This window comes from Mustela putorius, unplaced genomic scaffold, assembly GCF_011764305.1.
Source record: "Mustela putorius furo isolate JIRA1106 unplaced genomic scaffold, ASM1176430v1.1 tig00001012_pilon_pilon_pilon, whole genome shotgun sequence".
Lineage (NCBI taxonomy): Eukaryota > Metazoa > Chordata > Mammalia > Carnivora > Mustelidae > Mustela > Mustela putorius.
Window position 1 is genome coordinate 4787573 of NW_025421531.1, and position 20513 is coordinate 4808085.

At 41.2% G+C, this 20513-nt stretch overlaps 1 protein-coding gene and 1 non-coding gene across 9 annotated transcripts in view; one reads left to right on the forward strand and one right to left on the reverse strand.

Moving 5' to 3' along the window:
- HSD11B1 (hydroxysteroid 11-beta dehydrogenase 1) overlaps nt 1–20513 on the forward strand; it is a 64482-nt gene that overhangs the window by 28988 nt on the left and 14981 nt on the right. For 5 of the 8 annotated variants that reach the window (XM_004775295.3, XM_004775294.3, XM_045087050.1 and 2 more), the window contains 4 exons: nt 8035–8148; nt 8895–9025; nt 9740–9851; nt 9984–10169. In XM_004775295.3, the coding sequence (XP_004775352.1) occupies nt 8061–8148; nt 8895–9025; nt 9740–9851; nt 9984–10169 (517 nt within the window). In that variant the 5' untranslated portion in view covers nt 8035–8060. Of the gene's footprint in view, nt 1–8034; nt 8149–8894; nt 9026–9739; nt 9852–9983; nt 10170–17830; nt 18025–20513 lie in introns of those variants that run through there. The other 3 variants (XM_045087052.1, XM_004775292.3, XM_045087051.1) reach the window with 2 other exon arrangements.
- On the reverse strand, nt 2840–2912 carry TRNAK-UUU. Its single transcript has one exon. It is a non-coding gene; the product is annotated as a tRNA-Lys (tRNA).

Sequence of the window (20513 nt, forward strand, 5' to 3'; positions counted from 1 at the left end):
GAAGTTACCTTTTTGTAAGAGATATTTATATGTATAAGGGAAAAATCTTGATTTGTAAGGGTGTATCCTTCAGTACCAGGAGGAAGGAGGTGACTCTAAATATTCTAGAAACTGTTATCAATGGAGAAAGCAGGGACTTCAATCTGCATAATAACCTTATACTTGACTACTATGCTTTTCCTGGTAACTTAGAGCTGACTCCCCACACACAACATCTTTTGTCTTTAGCTGGAGATAGTATTTCACGGGTAGCTTCAGCCTTTTCAGGGTGTTAGTTTCCCTGGATCTCTCCCAGGTATATAGGAGGCATACATGTTATTAAACTTCAGTTTTTACTTTCTCCTGTTAATCTGTCTTAAGTCGATTTGATTCTTAGACCAGCTAGAAGAACCTTAAAAAGCAGAGGAAAAATTTTCCTCCCTGACACATAGCCCCAAAATGTATTTGTTGTGTGTGTATAAATATATATATATCCATAGTTTATATATATTTATTGATTATATATATCCTAAAAAACATATTCTGCAGTTCAACTTTAACTGGGTGTCCTGGATTTCTATTTGTTAATCTGGCAAACCTGCTTCCCACCAAAGGGAAGTGGCTTCTCTCTAATGCTGAAGGCATGTGAACCCTAAAGAAACCCACCCAGCTGAGGCTGCCATGCCATCTTGATGGGCTTCCTGAAAGCTGGACTGAATGACCAAGTAAAAACACAAGATGGGCCAAAGCTCAAAAGTGTGAGCTGTGTGGGCTTCTTCCACTGCTCCTCATGTGCTACCACTACTTTACCAAAGTTGCCAGAGAATAACTTTTTTCACTTACTGTAGGTGGGCCCTATCTCTCCTCCATGCTCAGATGCAAATCCATGGAAATTAGGCCAAAGGAAAAACCTGAAAAACTGCAACTACAGCATGTTTAGAATTGTCTCTGCCCCACTCCCACTGAGGGGCAGGGATCAGACCACGCTTCAGGCCTCATCAGGTACCTGTTCTTTCCCAAGAGGATCTTGGCTCTCCCACACAAATGGATTCCAGGTGATCTGCCCCAACATTCTCCTGGCCACAGACCATATGTGACAGGTGAGGGCAGGACAGCATACACAGGGCAGTTTATCACATGACTAGTTCATTTTCCTTGACTTTGAGATTTCATTAGTTAGAAAAGGTGAGAAAAATCTGTCCCTTAGGAGCAGGATCATGCAGAAGGGTTGACAAAGAACTTCTCCCCCATACCTCATTAGATATACAGGGGTGGGGGGGAAGAAAGGGGGAAATGTGTTATTAGAAGGAAACTGTGTTATTAGATAAAATGATATAAAGTGGTGGTTGTGTCCATAACTTGGAACAAATTGTGGCAGCCATGCGCAGATTGAGTTCCTAAAAAATCAGACCTGAGAACCTGAATGGGTGGGAAAGGTAAAAAGAAAGGGAGAATTTTATGCATTTTAATATGATAAGCTCCTTTCCTGCTTCAGCATGTTGTCGGTGTTTTCCCAGGGAAGGGAGAATCTCCAAAATGAAAGGGTTCACCCACCTTTTACTCAGAGGTCTTCCCACTCTTCCCCTGGTGGGGTTAGTTTTCAAAAAGAAGAGACCACTTAACAAAGCTACTAAACAGTCCTGAAAACCCCCCATAGCTGCTGCTGCCTCAGAAATGACAGGTGCACCTTTTATGAGCCACATCATATACCAAATATCCACATCTTATGCCAAGTGCCAAATGCATAGAAATTCCTCTTTGGCTGCCTCTCTTCACAGTACTACCACCCACTAATATATTAGTCCTATCAGATCTGGCCCATTCCTTAGAGTTACTTTCCCATTCAATGTCCTGCTCTTCTCCCCTTCCTACTTCTTGACCCATATATTCAGGTGAGAATGATCAAATCAGAATTCCTTGCTGGGCTGGGACATGTGCCTCCAGCTGAGAGGGACCCACTTTGCATTTTTTAAAACTGCCAGGTTGTATTTAGGTATTTCATGGGAAGCCTGCTCTAAAGTGTATGTGGGCCAGCATCAAGGAGTAGAGTGAACAGCTAGCTTCGTTGCCATGGCAGCGAAAGGAATTTTACTTGAATGGTGAAAAATATGACTCCAAACAATTGCTAGGTGCAACATTCATATTTCCTTTTGTTTTATTTATTTATTTATTTACTGTTATTTTGTTGAGAACCACTAGAAAAGGAGTAGGGAGTGGGGCTAAAAGTTCTAACCAGAATGCTGAGTCCCAGTGATTTCCCTGGATAAATCAGGTTGCAGAAATACAGCAATTTTCTCATTGCTGCAGCATCTCAGATATACTAAAACAGCAAAGTTCATTGAATGTCTATTTTGGAGCAGGACTAGGGGGGAGATGGAAAGAAATAAAGACAAAAAGATCCAGTCCACATCCTCCAGGAGTTTATAAGCTAATAAGAGAACCAGGCATGAAGATATGGACATACCTTGGATCAATGTTTATTACATAGTCTGTTCAAAGTGTGGCAGTAATGCATCTCTGAGACCCTTTGGGGGGTTTGAAAGGTCCACTATTTTCATAATCATGCTAAGACATCATTTGCTTTTTTTCTTATTCTTTCATAAGTTTTCTAGAAGCTACAGGATGTGTGATAATACAAAGCATAATACATGTATACTTATATATTCTTGAATTGAAAAAAGTTCTCAGTCTTGGGTGACTGGCTAGCTCAGTTGGTAGAGCATGGAACATTGATCTCAGGGTTATGAGTTCAAGCCCCATATTAGACACAGAGCTTACTTTAAAAAAAAAAAAATCTCAGTCCTAATTTCTTTTAAAGGAGCCTCCACTAATTAAAAAAAAAAAGTTTAAGTAATCTCTACACCCAACATGGGGCTTGAACTCACAACCCCAAGATCAAAAGTCACATGCTCTACCAACTGAGCCAGCCAGGTGCCCCCTCATTCTCAATTTCTAATATATCAATATCAATAGTAAAACCACATATAGGCACACTTCATCTTATTGCATTTTGTTTTATTTGCTTTGTAGATACTGTATTGTGTTGTGTTTTTAGATATTGTGTTTTTATAAACTGAAGGTTTACATCAACCCTGGATCAAGCAAGTCTACCGGCAACTTTGCTAACTTTGTGTCTTTGTGTTACACTTGGACAATTCTCACAATATTTCAGACTTTTTCATTATTATATTTGTTATGGTCTATGATAACTGATCTTCGATGTTACTGGTGTAATTGTTTTGGGGCTCCACACACTGTGCCTATCTAAGATGGCGAAATTAATAAATAGTGTTCCGACTCACCAACTGGCTGTTCCCTCATCTCTCTCCCTTCCCTCAGGCCACCCTATTCCCTGAGATACAATATTGAAATTAGGCCAACCAATCACCCCCAGTGGCCTTTCAGGTGAAAGGAAAAAGTGAAAGGAAAAGTTACACATCTCTCACTCTAAATCAAAATCTAGAAATGATTAACCTTAGTGAAGGTGAGTCAAAAGCCAAGGTAGGCTGAAAGCTGGTGTTCTTGTGTCAGCTAGTCCAGTTGTGAATTCAAAGGAAAAGTTCTTGAAGGAAATTATCAGTGCTGCTTTAGCTAATGCCCAAGTGATAAGAAAGTGAAACGGCCTTATTACTGATATGAGTGGTCTGGATGGAAGATCAAACAGCCATAACCTTCCCTTAAGCCAAAGCCTGATCCAGAGCAGGGCCCTACGTCTCTTCAATTCCATAAAGGCTGAGAGGTGAGGAAGCTGCAGAAGAGGCAGAGGTTAATTCATGAAGTTTAAGGAAAGAAGCCATCTCCATAACCTAAAAGTTCAAGGGGAAGCAGCAAGTTATCCAGAAGATCGAGCTAGGATAATTACTGATGGCTACAGTAAATAACAGATTTCTGTGTAGACAAAACAGCTTTCTATCTGAAGAAGATTCGCAGCTAAAAAGGAAAAGTCAATGCCTGGCTTCAAAGCTTCGAAGGACAAACGAACTCTTTTGTTAAGGGCTAATGCAGCTGGTGACTTTAAGTTGAAGCCAGTGCTCATTTACCATTCTGAAAATCCTAGGGTCCTTAAGAATGATGCTAAATCTACTGTGCCTGTGCACTAGCTCTAACAACAAAGCCTGGATGATAGCTCACCCACTTACAGAATATTTTAAGTCCACTGTTGAAACCTACTACTCAGAAAAAAGAAATCATTTTCAAAATATTACTATCCATTGACAATACACCTTGTCACCCAAGGGGCTCTTATAGAGATGTAGAATTAGATTAATGCTGTTTTCATGCTTGCTAACACGACATCCATTCTGCAGCCCATGGATCAAGGAGTAATTTTGACTTTCAAGTGTTTTTACTTAAGAAATACATTTTGGGATACCTAGGTAGCTCAGTCTGTTTAAGCATCTGCCTTTGGCTCAGATCATGATCTTAGGGTCCTAGAATCAAGCCCCACATTGGACTCCCTGCTCAGCAGGGAGCCTGCTTCTCCCTTTCCCTCTGTCCTTCCTCCTGCCCATGCTGTCTCTGACTCTCTCCCCCTCTCTCTCTTAAATAAATAATTTTTTAATGAAATACATTTCATAAAGTTATAGCTGCCATAGATAATGACTTCTCTGATGAATCTAGGCAAAGTAAATTGAAAGCCTCCCGGAAAGAATTCACCATTTTAGTGCCATTAAGAACATTCATGATTCATGGAGAGAGGTTCAAATATTAACACTAACAGGAATTGGGAAGAAGGCGATTCTGACACTCATGGATGACTTTGAGGCGTTCAAGACTTTAGTGGAGGAAGTACAGCAGATGTGGTGGAAATAGCAAGAGAACCAGAATTAGCAGTGGAGCCTGAAGGGACGGGTGAATTGCTTCAATCTCATGAGAATACTTAATGGAGGAAGAGTTGCTTGTTATACGGGAGCAAAGAAAGTGGTTTCATAAGAAGCAATCTATTCCTGGTGCTGTGAAGATTTTTGAAATAACAACAAAATATTTGGAATATTGCATAAACTTAGTTGATAAAGCAGTAGCAGGGTTTGAGAGTCTTGATTCCCAAGTTTTGAAGGAAGTTCTAATTCTTTCTGTAGTATTATATGCTACAGAGAAGTCATTCACAAAAAAAGGAGTCGATCAACGTGATGATCTTTACAGTTGTCTTATTTGAAGAAATTGCCACAGCCACCCAACCACCAGCAACTACCACCCTGACCCCTCAGCGGCCATCCACATTGAGGGAAAACCCTCCACCAGCAAAAAGATGAAAACTAGCAAAAAACGCAGAGGATGGTTAGCATTTTCAGCAATAAAGAACTTAATTAAAGTATAGATATTTTAAAGACATCATGTTATTGCACACTAAATAGATTACAGTATAATGTAAACATAGCTTTTACATGCACTGGGAAACCAAAAACCTCATTGGACTCACATTATTGTAATACTTGCTTTTTGGTGGGGGTCTGGAATTGAACCTGTAGTATCTCCAAGATCTGCCTCTAGACAAAAATGGAGAGCCTCGGTAATTTTTATAGATTGTAAAGGGATCCCAAGACCAAAAATTTGGAGAACTGCTAAGACTTCATATATCATCTACCATTACATGGTGTCCTCATTTCTCACAAACGCATTTTACCAGATAAAAACTGTTTCATAGAGTTCATGAAAATTACTTTATTGAATGCTTTTTCTGTATCCTTTTTCTCTAGCACAATAGCTAATTATTAAACTGTCTGTGTTTTCTTTTGTGCCTTTTTATGTCTACGTGGGTCTTTTGAGCAGCACAATGTGGACTTCATTTTTTTAGTTCAGCCAAAAAATCAGCAATAGTTGATCGATTTGTTTTATGTTTTATCACCTGCAGTTTTATCTTTATTTAAAAAAAAAAAGATTTTATTTATTTATTTATTTGAGAGAGAGACAGTGAGAGAGCATGAGAGGTGAGAAGGTCAGAGAGAAAAGCAGACTCCCCATGGAGCTGGGATCCCGGTGCGGGACTCGATCCCAGGACTCCAGGATCCTGACCTGAGCAGAAGACAGTTGCTTAACCAACAGAGCCACCCAGACACCCTGCAGTTTTATCTTTTATCTTTACTCTTGTTTTCCTTAAATATGCTTTCTTTAGTGCATCTTAAAGTCCTTTTTTTTAAAAAAAGATTTTATTTATTTATTCCACAGACAGAGACAGTGAGAGAGGAAAGACAAGCAGGGGGAGTGGGAGAGGGAGAAGCAGGGTTCTCACTGAGCGGGGAGCCTGAGGCAGGGCTGGATCCCAGGACCCTGGGATCATGACCTGAGCCAAAGGCAGAGGCTTAACCCACTGAGCCACCCAGGCACCCCTCTATCTTTCTCACCATTTCAGCAGCATCATATTTTAAAGTAACTTTTCATTGTTTTCTATAATTTTTCTATTAATAGGATAGTACTAAGAAAGTGCAACTTTAAATTTCCTTCCGTCTGGAGATGAAAATGGAGTCTAGTCTGTAACAAGTCTTGGCAGCGTAAAGCCCTTTATAAAATTACGCATATATATCTTATAGTTCTGTCAGGATATAATGTAATTTCCCACTTGAATTTTCTTTCTTTCTTTCTTTCTTTCTTTCTTTTTTTTTCTATTTGGTCCTCCATAAACCTTGAGCTCTAGCTAGCCCTCAACAGTTGTCAAATCTCCATTGTTTTCAGGAAGTGAACTTCACAGCTGTGAGCCTTTGTTGACAAATTATTTCATCTCCTCTGGGTCTTAAATTATTTCCCCTTACTCTGAAGTGAAAACTCAGTGCATGTTTCCATACACTGTACTTGGGCTTATAACTCAATTTCTCTTAATCTTGAGTGAATCCCCTGATCCCCACCCTTAACCCATATTCTTCCTCCCAAAACACGGGGACTTACTCTTATCCTAACATTTCCATGGTTTTCCCAACTCTAATTGTAATTTGAAGAATTCTATATTTGCTCAGTGATGGGAGAATTGTTATGTTTGGTTAGTTGGTTTGAAGTTAAAAACTTAACAATAATATATCTTAAATTCTCTTTTTGAGGATAGTTGCTTACTGAATGCTTGCTACAAACATACCAAAGTGGTTATTTCTATATTTCTGTGGTTATTTCTATAATTCTAAATTACTAGGGGTTTCCCCCTCTGGCCCTTTGATTGTTACTAGATCAGCCTTTAGCTGGATGTGGGCTTTGCGGGCTAATTCTGCTTCAGCGGTGCCAGTTCTGTTTGCTCCTGGGCCAGATCCCCTCTTTCTTACTTCTTCATGTATATTGTTCCTCTGTAGCATTTACAAGACCCAATTTAATAGCGTAGTGCCTTGTTGTTTTGTTTTGGTTTGGTTTTTGGCACTCGCTATTTCTTCTTTTATTTGCTGTTAAAGTAATAAGTGTACGTTCCGTTGCACTTGCCTGAGAGTCTTGAACCGGTCTTGGGTTTCCCGCCATCTGGGTTCTGGCTGGCTTGCATTCCCCTTTGATGTTGTAATACTTGTTCATTGAACTCGAGTGTAGGGCTTATAGGAATTGTTTGCTTTTTTTCCCCCCCAAGATGTGCACATTATTTTCTTAAGCTGATTTTTCTGTTTTGTGCTGTTATTTTTAATTGCTTCCGACTGGGAGGCGGGGACAAGAGTGAGATTTGGCTTGAATTTGGCTTGAATTTGCTATTACTCACATTTCCCCAGAAGCCCCGCACATACTTTCTCTCTGCCTTTGACATACCACTTTTGAAAAGCCGTTGATTCTTGGCATAAATGGTGTTAAGGGAAGATGGGCCCTGGGTAGGGATGTTCAGGAATCCAGTTCTGTACAGTCATGAGCTTGGCCATCTGGAAGTCTCTTCTTGCTCAATGAAATGGAGTAAACATTGTCCATTATGAAATCCACCACACAGGCTGCCAGGGACGAATGGGATCCCACCCAAAGCCAATCGCTGCTCTGACAGGGAAATTGGCTAGCACTGCCTGAGACTACTCCAGCCTCCCCCGTCCCTGATGTCACAATTCAGAGGCTGCTGCCTGCCTAGGAGGTTGTAGAAAGCTCTGTAGGTTCTCTCTGTGTGTCCTACAGGGCTCCTCGGGCCAGGTATCTGTCTGATGGCTTTTATGAAAAAATATCTCCCCCCCATTCTGGGGTTCTTCTTGGCCTACTACTACTATTCCGCAAATGAGGAATTCAGACCAGGTAAGTACCAATGTATCTAATTTGGGAGGAATAGATATAAAAACACAGGGGTGGCTGGAGGGTTTCTGAGGATCAGAATGAGTTCCTGAACCCCAGAGTTGCTGAACAAGAGGAAGCCTGAGATGGGACTGTATTTCTGTGTCTTCCAGACATGGAAGGATATGGGTAATAGCAGTGTGGGGAGGGGTAAGCATGTCACCAACAGACTGCCAAATAGTCCATGCTTTATTTGGCACCCTTAATGGAAAGCAGTTTCAAATTCCCTACAAAAAATGAGGGTAATTCCAAAATTTACAGCACAGGCAGATAATCGGGCTCTAAGGAGGGACTGATAAGTGGGAGACCGGAAAGGACTCTGGAGTTGATGACTAAATAGTAGTGAGGGAAAATCCCTGGAATTTCTATGAGCACATGTGTTTTGATGACTTTTTGAGTCTTATTTCAATTGAGTAAAATTGGATAGTCCAGAAATGTCTGGAACTCCAGTGTCTTAGCTGAAGCCTCCGTCTATGGACATTTGTAAGAAAGAGAGCAAGAAGGCTTGTTTTTGAGCAATCAAGCTAAGCCTCCGTTCTAAAGCATGTTTATGAAAGACTTGAACTGTTCCTTCATTGATTTTGCAGTTTGAGAAAAGTTGGTCTGGGCTCATAATCTTTAGACATTGAGGTAAGGTTGTCCACATCCAGAGTGGAAGGAAGACTGCCGCTGGCTTGGGTATGGCCCTCACTTCCTTTTGGGTTTCACAGAGATGCTCCAAGGAAAGAAAGTGATTGTCACAGGGGCCAGCAAGGGGATTGGAGAACAGATGGCCTATCATCTGGCAAAGATGGGAGCCCATGTGGTGGTGACAGCAAGGTCTAAAGAAACGCTAAAGAAGGTGAGGGTTCTGCACCCACAGACACATGTCACATACACATGCCAACACATAGAAACTGGCACACCCATCACAGGTACAAACACACACACATACACACACACAGGTTCAAACACCCACAGGAATATAAAGAGAATGCATTTAAGCTTTGATTCCTATACACACACACACACACACACACACACACACACACACATCTATCTCTCTCTTTCTATCTATCTACCTATCTATGTATCTATTCTCACAGACATGCCTATGCACACACATTTAGATCTGGGATCATGGATATATAGATATGTGCTCAGAGACCAAAATTCCAGTATCTACTCATGAATTCATATTCTCATCCCCATTCCGACTCTCGGACACATGCTTTCTCATATGCTCAGACTTACAAACCCAAGGATAGAAACATTCACAAACTTAGGGCTACTCACACAGAGACTAGCATCCACACCAAGAATGGATTCACATACCTCTATTCACAGAAACTCATAAGCACATGTCATGAACTTAAACCCCAGCACAGTGATGACTTCTTTACTTACACTGTCGCTGAAATACTTCCGACAGAGGACCAAGATTGTGTCAGGTGGCACCTTCCATTCTTACCAAAACAGGGTTCTGAGCAACTTCCCATTTAAACCCCCATTACTTCAGAGATTGCCCCCGAAGTCTGCAGCCAAGTCTGACACCATTGCTGCTATGTCCCCGCAGGTGGTATCCCACTGTCTGGAGCTTGGAGCAGCCTCAGCACACTACATTGCTGGCTCCATGGAGAACATGACCTTTGCAGAGCAATTTGTTGCCCAAGCTGGAAAGCTCATGGGTGAGGCCGCTTCTCCTCCCTCCTCTACTGGACTCTGTTCTCAGGGTCACCAGGGAGCTTTGGGGAGGGGGAGAATGGGAGGAAAGGTATCCCCCCCCAGATGGTTTCTCTCAACACAGCCATCTCTTGCAGGGGGACTAGACATGCTTATTCTCAACCACATCACCAACACTTCTATGAATCTATTTAGTGGTGATATCCACCTCGTGCGCAGAAGCATGGAAGTCAACTTCCTCAGTTATGTGGTCCTGAGTGTTGCTGCTTTGCCCATGCTGAAGCAGAGCAATGGAAGCATTGTGGTCGTCTCCTCGAAGGCTGGTGAGTGGGGCTGAGACCCATATGGAAGGCAGGAGTGGGAGACGTGCCAGTGGTGGTGTTGGGGGCTCTGCAGTGAATGTGAAGTTTTATCCATTTCCATGCAGAGGAGTAATACTCTATAAACTAGAATTTTAAATGTTCACCGTGCAAAATCAATCAATAAACCAGTCGATCGGTCAATCTTCCCAGTGATACTAAGCAAAAGCTGATTCACGGCTTGCTCCTGGGCATGAGGAAGTAGGCATCTGAGTATGAGGCTTGAGTGTGTCAATACAGTGGAAGCATGTGTGCTGAGTGAAAGAGACATTGTGAAGAACAAGTGGGACCATAAGAAATAAGGGGCTGTTCAAGGCAGTTGGGCTGCAAGGTCCCTGGAAAGAACAGAGAAAGAGCAGTAATTCAAACAAACTTGGTGGCTTGTGATCTACAAACAGAAGTCTAAAGGGACATAGAGAGACTGGGGGAGATACAGCTCACCTTGATCCTAAGGGAGAGAGACCTGGTCACGATGGATAGGATTTTGCTTCTGCCATAACCAAAAGCTATAGGCTGGTGAAGTTAGTTGATACAAAGGTAGAACTGAGAAGTGGAATATTTTAACATACATGTGTCTGGTACGCGGGTCAGGCTAAGGCAAAATGAAATGAAGAACAGAAACAAATACACTGTATTAGCAGATCTGCCTAAATTGGGAGTGTTCTTCAGAATCTGAACTTATTACCTTAAGAGTGCTATTGAAATACCAGGAGGGTAGGGAGAGATTGTGTACAGAGATATATTCATGAAGAGAACACTGTATGATCAAGAAAGGTCATTGACTCTTTGGATGGTGGTAGTATCAGACGTTATCCCCACAAAAGAGCTAGAGATTTTCCAGCTTCGGGAGTTTGTTCTGTCACGAGTCCAGGAGAGAAGTCCCACACCTACTTGTTGATTAGTCAGAAGGATGTGGCAAATACCAGGATTAAAATCTGCACTCTAAATGTGGTTCCTGGCAATGTAAAAACAAATAACCTGCAGACTTTGTAATTCTTAAGTATTTCACAAACTACTATGAGCTGTTACTGTAACTAAGAACACCATCGATGTTGTAAAGAATTTTATTTCCTGGACAGGAAAGGCCCGCATAGTGACGGGATAAAAGGGCAGTGTGTCTGTGCTACCCGCCAAACGGAGGGATTGATATGCATCCCTGCGCTTCCCAGACAACACAGACTCCGCACCCCTCCCCAGACACAGCCTCTCTCCAGGCTGAAAGGAAGGAGAGCTTCCGGATGCATACTGAGTGGGAGGGTGCTGGGCACATCCCCAATCCATCCGAGGGCATTGGCCAAAACCCTCACATCAGTCATGGTTTAGGTGGCTTTAATGATTTAAGTTGATTAAATAATATACCCATTCTAGGCAAAGAGTGTGCTTCATCTTTGCCTAGAGAAATTGAACTTTCTATAACACAGACAATGTCTTAGTGTTCTCAGAAGGAACAAGAATCCCTGTAGAAGTCCAAAGGCATGATGAAAGTCTGATAACCTCTGCTTCCACACATCTTCTACGCCTACCAAAAGTCGCTTCATAAAGTGTGTGGACTCAGAGATGGAAATCTAGTTGAACTACTACCCTTCACATCTGCTGTTTGTATAGCTCAAAGAGTTCAGTCTGTTTGCTTTGAAACATGTCTGTGAACTTGCAAAGTACAGACACTGCTTTCTCTTCCTAACTGAAGAATTTTTCTGCTCTATGCTATATTTTTTTTAAATATTCAGAAAACACATTTCACTAATCCTTCCTCCTTAAAATCTGAATTCCACAAATGTGGGATGCTAATCCTCAAATTGATCCTAAGGTCAGCCAAAGAGTATTGGGATGGATTTTTAATCACTCCTTCCAGGGAATGCATTCAGTCATTTATTGAATTATGGCGGTAAGTGGTTGTCTTTTATCCCCAGTGCATTTCCAGGTGTTGCATTACCTAGAAATCCTGTACTTTTAATACATTCTTTAAAGCCTCAGCTTTATGTATGCTTTAGCATCGAGACACAATTGCTGCCTCTGGGAATTTCCTTACAGTCCGCATCTACCCATGTTTGGGGTACCTACTATTCAAGTTTTTACATATATATAATATCCAGTTACATTGATTCGTCTCCCCTCTTTCCACCACGTGCTAGTTTGGCCATGAGTTGAGCTACTATAACAAACACTCACATTTATACTGGCTTACACAAATAAAAATCTATCCTTCCTCTCATAAAACAGCCTGGAGTAAGCAGTCTAAGACTGATACAGTTGTTCTGTCTCACAAAGTTGTCCAGGAACCTCTCTGTCTCAGAGCTGCCATCCCTAGGGCGTTATCCTCACCCGTATGTCCAGGTCTGATATTAGCATATCAGAATTCTAGCTACAGAAAAAGGAGAGAGAAGGACACAACCTGAAAGTCTGTAAAGTCTTCTACCACAGCTGGCTGCCATTGTGGTCTTTATTCAAAGTGGATTTGTGTCCAACTGAAAACCAGGGATTCTAGTTCTACAAAACATACCGATGTTGACAAGTAACTAGTGGTGTCTCTCTCCCTCATCAGCCATGCCAAGGTAAGGCATATCTATATCTGATATAAGATCAGAAGGCGGGAGTGCCTCCAGGCCACCCCATGGGCCTACTGCACGCCATAGACTCACACTCCAGACTTGATCTCTCCAGATTTGAGGTCTGCTATGAAAACAAAACCCCTTCCATCCGGCAGCAGTGCAGGACGCAGTGGGGCAAGGGAAGGCACAGAAGGAGAATGCCTAGATGGTATTTGTGAAGCAAACGGAGACGGAGATACTACTACTCCAATGTGACTGGAAAAGAAATCACTGAATTGGGCAAAGAGCAGTTGAAAACATCTGGAAAAAGTTTATCGGCCATTAATCAAAATGGGTCTTCTTGACTTAGGTTCAATTTTCAAAAAGTAAAGGTCACTGCCTTTTCATATCCCTTGGCTCTGTGAACCCTGTTAATGATGGCCCATCACATCAGTCACACGCATGACAGCCAGAATCCAGCTTCTAAGGCTGTTGCTCTGCCCCTCCTTTACGGCCCCTCGGGACTCACAGACCAATCCTGCAGTCCTCCTGCCCCCTTCTCCTCCTAGGGACCTCACTTCCCATGAAATCCTTGTCAATTCTTGCCAGACCCTTTCCTCTTCCTCTTATCCAATACATTTTGGAAAATCAGCTTTAAAATTCTACCAAGGCTAACCACACCAGGCCCGCATTAAGTGTAGGTATATTGATGCTTCTGTATCAAGAAAAATGTAAGACATACTTTGAAGCGCAATTGCACATAATATAATTCTGGGTTTCTTTAAATATTCAAAATGGAAAACTAAAGGAATAAGAGGACCTTGCCAATGGCCCCTGAATGCTCAGACCTCTCTTTGCCAGCTCTGTTAAGTGTCTCTGGTTACCTAATTCATTATTTTCCAAGTAAATCCTCTTTTGAAAAGATTAACTTTCTGTATTTACTTTTTAAAGTCTTATTCAAATGTATTCCTTTTCTGGTTTACTCATTTCCAGCATTGCTTCATATATATATATTTTTTTACATAGATGCATAGCATTTCAGGCGTATTATGAGATGACTAAGCAGAGGCAAATACCTCATAAGACAAGGCTTTTGTGGGAAAACTCAAACCAATGTATGAAGTCACTTGTTCGACCTTAACCTGTTTGAGGGTTAAGGGCTGCCTGTGTGGTCTAAAACTACTTCAAGAATTCAACATTACAAAGAGGGAGGAAAAAAATAAGACGGGTTTCTCAACTACATGTATCAACTAACAGGATTTGGAATACCCATAATGGTGTTTTGCATCAAGACAAGAATATACAGATGTTAATCTCATCCCTGCCTTCAGCTCGGCATACCCACTTTTTCCTGAAAGGCAGGCAATGCCTCAAAATAGTGTGGATATGCCTTGGAGTGTGGTGGGGAGAGGAAGGCCAAGGTCAAGGCTTTGGATGCAAAGGGGTCTAGGAACTAGAGTAGAAAGGGGTGATTTATTCCTCACCCAATTATTTTATATTTTTCTAAGGTGAATCTTTACCCTTAAATCCAATTACCTCAGAAATAATTTTCAGGGGCGCCTGGGTGGCGCAGTGGGTTAAGTCTCTGCCTTCGGCTCAGGTCATGATCTCAGGGTTCTGGGATCGAGCCCCACATCGGGCTCTCTGCTCGGCGGGAACCTGCTTCGCCCTCTTTCTCTGTCTGCCTCTCTGCCTACTTGTGATCTCTGTCTGTCAAATAAATAAATAAAAATTTTAAAAAAAGAAAGAAAGAATTTTCAGGAACCACACTTTCCAAGGTGAGTGGAAGTGTTTATACATGCAAATAGAAGTATTGAAATGGGCAGGAGGGAGGTGGTGCTGTAGACTTGGACTATTTTGAGGAGATTGGGGGAACATAGGGGGGAATGAGATACCTACATTTACAGATATGTCATCTATAGTGTCTGCAGGAAGGCCGAAAAGATTCAAGGAAGAATCAACAACCTGGACATAAAAGTTTCTGGAGCCATGCTAGCCTAAAGTCAAGAGGTGGTGTTTAGGCAAACCCGAAGGACTGAGACAGAACCTGTTGGACTCGTCCTCAGGTTCATTGTTGTACCAGCCCTGCAAAAGGGGCAAGTGGAGATCTGCAAGGGGGAAAGATGATTTCTTGCTGAAGACATTAACAATTTAGTCCAGGTTGTGAACAAGATCGTGCCCTTCGTGACAACCATTGGTCCACCTTTTCCCCTTGAAAGGCTGGGTAGAGCTTAAGTCATCATGTCTACTTAAGCCTGCTAGTCTACTGATTTTTGTTCCAGTGCATTTCTTGGTGAAAAGAGGGGAGTTCTACCATCGTGTCTTTACATTTACTTGTGAGGAGTTTGAGAAGGCTTAGAACAAATACACTCTACTTGAAAATATACATACAGAAAACTAGATCTTAAGAAAAGAATATAATGCCAAAATCAGACTCTACACAGATGCAGTCCTTAAGTTTCAGATTTGCCTCTTGAAATTTTTTTAAAAGATTTTATTTATTTGAGAGAGAGAAAGAGAGTACAAGTTAGGAAGGGGGTAGAGGATCGGGAGAAGCAAAGCAGACTTCCCGCTGAGCAGGAAGCCCAATGCAGGGAGGACTCAGCCCAGGACCCCGGGATCGTGACCTGAGCTTAACCAACTAAACCACTCAGATGCCCCTGCCTCTTGAATTTTCTTAACAAAAAGAAAAAGAAGAAGGTCAGTGTATAGATAAGATTATATTCAAAAGAAGGAGGTACTATAGGAAGCAAATAATATCTAAAATAAATTTCTCATGAAAGACATAAAGTACATGCAGAAAGTAATGAAAAGAGCAATGCCCCTAACAACTTTCTTAAATGTTTCCATAATTTTAAAAATCAACACACACACAGACACATTCTATGAATATCTGGAAAAAGAAGAAAAGTGTAAAACTCAAAGTAAAAATCATCCATAATCGTCCCAATATTTTGGAGAATTTCTTTCCAAAAAAGGTAGAGATATAAAACAATTATGTTTCTATTGCCAAACATTTAGGTTCCTTCCAATATTTTGCTATTTTAAAAATCCTGTAATAAATGTCTTCTATTTAAACATGTGGCTGAGCTGATGATTATTTCCTTAATAAATTCTTAGTACTAGATTTACTGGATGAAATGATAGAAACGTTTTGAAGGCTTTTGGTACATCTTTCCAAACCGCTTTAGATGAAAGGAAAAATAAAAGAGTAGACTTTTAAAATATACAAAAATAAAAACGAATTTAGATGAATATGAGCATCATGGCCCGTTCCCACCCCAAGTATAGACACAAGTATTCCTCTCACAACTACTTTGCAGAGTTCACAAAATTTTTGGCAATTGACAAGTTTGTAGGTAAAAGAAAAAGGTGTTTAGTAGTGATAAGTTTCATTTGACATGAAACATGGTCCCTGTCCCTTTGAGAGCAGTGGTGTTCATTTTTTATTACATTATATCTTATTTCCTACAGCAGCACATGGCACGTAGTGGATATTTAATAAAGGTCCAGCCAATAGTGAATTAATTACATTTTCATGTGTTTATAGGATATTTATATTTTCTATTCTGTGAATTGTTTTGCCATGCCTCTGCCCATCGAGATGTTAGCAAAACTTTTCTAATAATAAATAACCTAATTGATTTCATATGCAGCTTCTTGTCGCAAATGTTGACAAAGGCATATCTTTGAAACTCAGTTAAGTATAAAATTAATAAAGTGAAAAGTGAAGTTGACATGGTGTGAATATAGACCTTTAGACAGTTGGGTTTGACCCAAGGAGAATTCCTGCTGAAATAAGTATTGATTTCAGTAAGTAGAAGTCCACTTAAGATATTTCAGGATAAGACAGGTCTGGGGAGAGAGAGCACAACTTTACATCTGAGAAATTTATTCTACACACATTTGCAAAAGTGTTCGCAAAATACTTTCACTCATTTATTCAAAAGATATGAATTGCAGCTCCACTCTGAGCCACACACAGTGCCAGGGCTCTGGCAGGGAGCAAGGAAAGCAAGGCTAGGGACATCACTGCAGAGCCCCCGCTTCAGTGTAAATGATCGTTACATTGTTTATTGTTATTTGAAAACTGAAAGCAATCTGAATATTCACCACTAGTGACAGGTTTCTAAATTGCAGTGAAATACTATGTAAATTTTTATACATACTAACTATAAAAACAGTGTTTGAAGGAAAAGTAATTTAAAGAACACTATATATAGTATGAGCCCAACTGTGTTTAAAGGGGTTTTTTGAGTGCATGATGGTTCCCCATCAGTGAAGGATCTGCCTTTGGCTCAGGTCATGATCCTGGAGTCCTGAGATAGAGCCCCACATCAGGCTCCCTGCTCAGCGGGGAGCCTGCTTCGTCCTCTTCCTCTCCCTCTGTCTCGACTCGTGCTCTGTCTCTCTGTCAAATAAATTTAAAAAAAATCTTTAAAGAAAAAAAAAGATAGGGCTTTCATCTTTCATTTTACAGACTTCAGAACTGTTTCTTGCACAATGAGCTTTAGGATAATTAGAAAAATCAGAATAATTTTTTTTTTTTAAACAAAAAGTAAGGGATTGGGTTCCTATATGGTAACTGGAACCAAAATATTTCTCCTCCCATGATGGCTGATTTGGGGCGAGGGTAGATTAGAGATTGTGCTCCATTTCACAAGTAAATAAGCAAATTCAAGTAACTTAAAACTACTGCATTATCAAATTCAAACCACTAAATGCCATGGTGGGAGTGGAGGGTTGATTTTTGTTGTTTTGTTTGTTTGTTTGCCTACAAAATTGTCAATTGCCGAGAACTTTGTTCCCTCCACAGAGTAGCTGTGGAGCTACTGGTCACTCTCATATACTCCTGGTAGGGAAGAGTATGATTTTTTAAAAACTATTTTTAAGTGGTTTCCATCACTGATCTTTAAAAGTCTAGTCCCTCATTGTTCATTTTGTCTAAAACAATTTGGCAAAATGTATCAGTAGCCTCAGAAGTTCTTCCGTCATTTCACTCAGCAGACATAATGTTGAGAATCTCTCAAGATAGAACCACCAATCCAGTCACAGATGTACACAGGAAAACATTTATTGGAGGATTTTTTTTTTCAGCTTGTCTACCAATCTGCAAGCAAAGCTACCAACACTGAAAACAGCCCACTCACGTGTGCCTCAAGTCAGCCATCACAGTCGACTGAAAGTTCAGGATCCAGTTAACGCGTAGTCCATTTTATTATATGGGTTTTAAATTATTTGCTATTTTCCAACAAAACTGTCTGGTTCAGGAACTCCCATGTGATAAGTGCATATAATAAATCCTTTATTTCTAGCATTTAAAAAGTAAGTAACATTAAATGTTAACAATATTTAAAGAATATTATTTTGAAGGGGTGCCGGATCCCTGGCCCACGCTGGACATACACCTGTCTCAGCCCATCCCTGGGGAGACCACTGGCCTTATGGCAATTGTAGCAGACACGCTGCCTGGAAAGAAGGCCAGGCCAAGATCTCCCAGAGATAGCATGTCTCTACCATACCGGCTTTTCTCAGCACACCTGCTCCCCTTTCTCTTTTCTCCATTAGGCTCTGCTTCATTTGCCACCTGCTTCAACCTGGCTGCCACGGCCCCTTTCTCAGCCTATCAGCTCTCCATATGCTTTGAACTTCTGCCCCATGGCCAAACCTCCTGGTCACTTGATCTCCAACTCCAATTCCCGCCCCCCTCCCAAAAGAAGAGGCGTCCGATTGGCTCACCTGAATTTTTTAAGTCAATCCCAGAAGTTATTCGTGACTTTACCAGCCTGGAGGCACAACCATTGACTCAAGTTTAATCAGTGAGGCCACGGGGAGGACAGAGTTAGGAAAGAAGCAGGGTGGAAGATGGTTGACCTGTCTGAGTCATTTGCACAGGCTTTGGGTAATCTTCCTTAAAGACTGCTTCTGCCAGCCCACGTTGTCCAACTTGGGCAGGATCAGACAGGTCTATGTCAGGGAGCGGCAGTGGCAGCCTGACTTGGAATAGCAACACTGAGATGAGATGAAGAGGGCGTCCATAAAAGAGACAGCAATGGTAGCCTTGTGAGGACTTTCAGAGTTCAGGTGGGCCAAGCAGGGTGTCTGTGTGGCACCTGGAACATTAGAACTAAGAGAGGCAATGGGGACTTTGCAATGGGTGCCGCTAAGGGCAGCCCAACATCGAGTATAGAGGTCACCCATGAGCCCTGGTAGGAAGTGCCAGAGTCCAGGGAGGATGAGGAGGGCATCCACACAGAGGGCTCAGAAATAACTACAGAATAATGACATACAAGGCGCATTCATCAAAGAAGTAATACATACTAAGGAAAATGGATCTTGCTGTCAGTGTAACAAATTCGAATGAACCCTATGATATTGGACTGGTCCTGGAGATGTCTATGAAACAATCGTTCTTAAAATCCATGAATAGATATGGAAATACAGATTTGTATGTCTATATATGCATGCATATAATTCCCTTGCTTTGCCTACTGAGAGGACCTGGGAGCACACTGAGTGTCCAGATCGTGGTTTCTAAATATCATTCTCCACTAAAAGAAGCCAAGTATTCTTGGAGAAATGGTTGATTCCAGGGCAGTGCCAGGAAAGGTTTAAGATGAACCTGAAATTCTTGTGCCAGCAATTTAAAAACTACCCAAAGAATATAGGGACATGTTACTAGGACACAGAAACTTTTAAAAGGCTCCCACAAGCCAAACCTGTAACCATTGGGATGTTCAAATAAATAATGACAATAACAGATTATAGCCCATAAGATGCACTAAATTCCATAATGAGATAAATAAATACACAAACAAGTGGGGAGTGGAGAAGGCATTTCCATATAGTGGAAAGCTAAATGAGAAATACAGGAGGAGTGATGAAATTAGAAATAAGTAGCAATAATTCAAAAAAATTAATAATAATTCAGCCAGAAAACATCAATGGATGCCAAAACTGGAGGGTGAAAGTTTAATAAGAAACACGGCATTTACCTAGTCTTAAAGTGCCACCCTACTCAACAAGAGAAAAACAATATTCAAAAATGAAAAAAGGACCTGAATAAACAACTGTATATGAAAAGATGCTCAACATCACTAATTATCAGAGAAATGTAGATCCAACCACATGAGATACCACCTAACAACTGTTGGGGTGGTCCTTATCAAAAATAAAAACAAAACAAAACAAAATAAAAGCAAAAACAGGAAGCAACAAGATCTGGGGAGGATGTAGAGAAATTGGAACATTTGTACACTGTTGGTGGGAATGTTGAATGGTGCAAACACCATGGAAACTAGTATCGAGGATCCTCAAAAAATTAAAAATAGAATTACCATATGATCTAGAAATTATACTCCTTTGCATATATTCAAAAGAACTGAAAGTACACCCCAAAAGATACTTGTACACTTGTGTTTATAGAACATTATTCACAATAGCTAAATCATGGAAGCAACCCAAGGGTCCATCAACAGATGAATAGATAAGCAAAATGTAGTACATACATACAGTTCAGGGGCACCTGGGTCACTCAGTCAGTTGGGCATCTGCCTTCAGCTTGGGTCCTGATCTCAGGGTCCTGGAATCGAGTCCCCTGTCAGGCTCCTTGCTGAGCAGACAGCCTGCTTCTTTCTCTCCCTCTGCCTGCTGCTCCGCCTGCTCGTACTTTCTCTCTGGGTCAAATACACAGAGAGAGACAGTGAGAGAGGGAACAGAAGCAGGGGGAGTGGGAGACAGAGAAGGACCCTGGGATCATGACCCGAGCCAAAGGCAGACG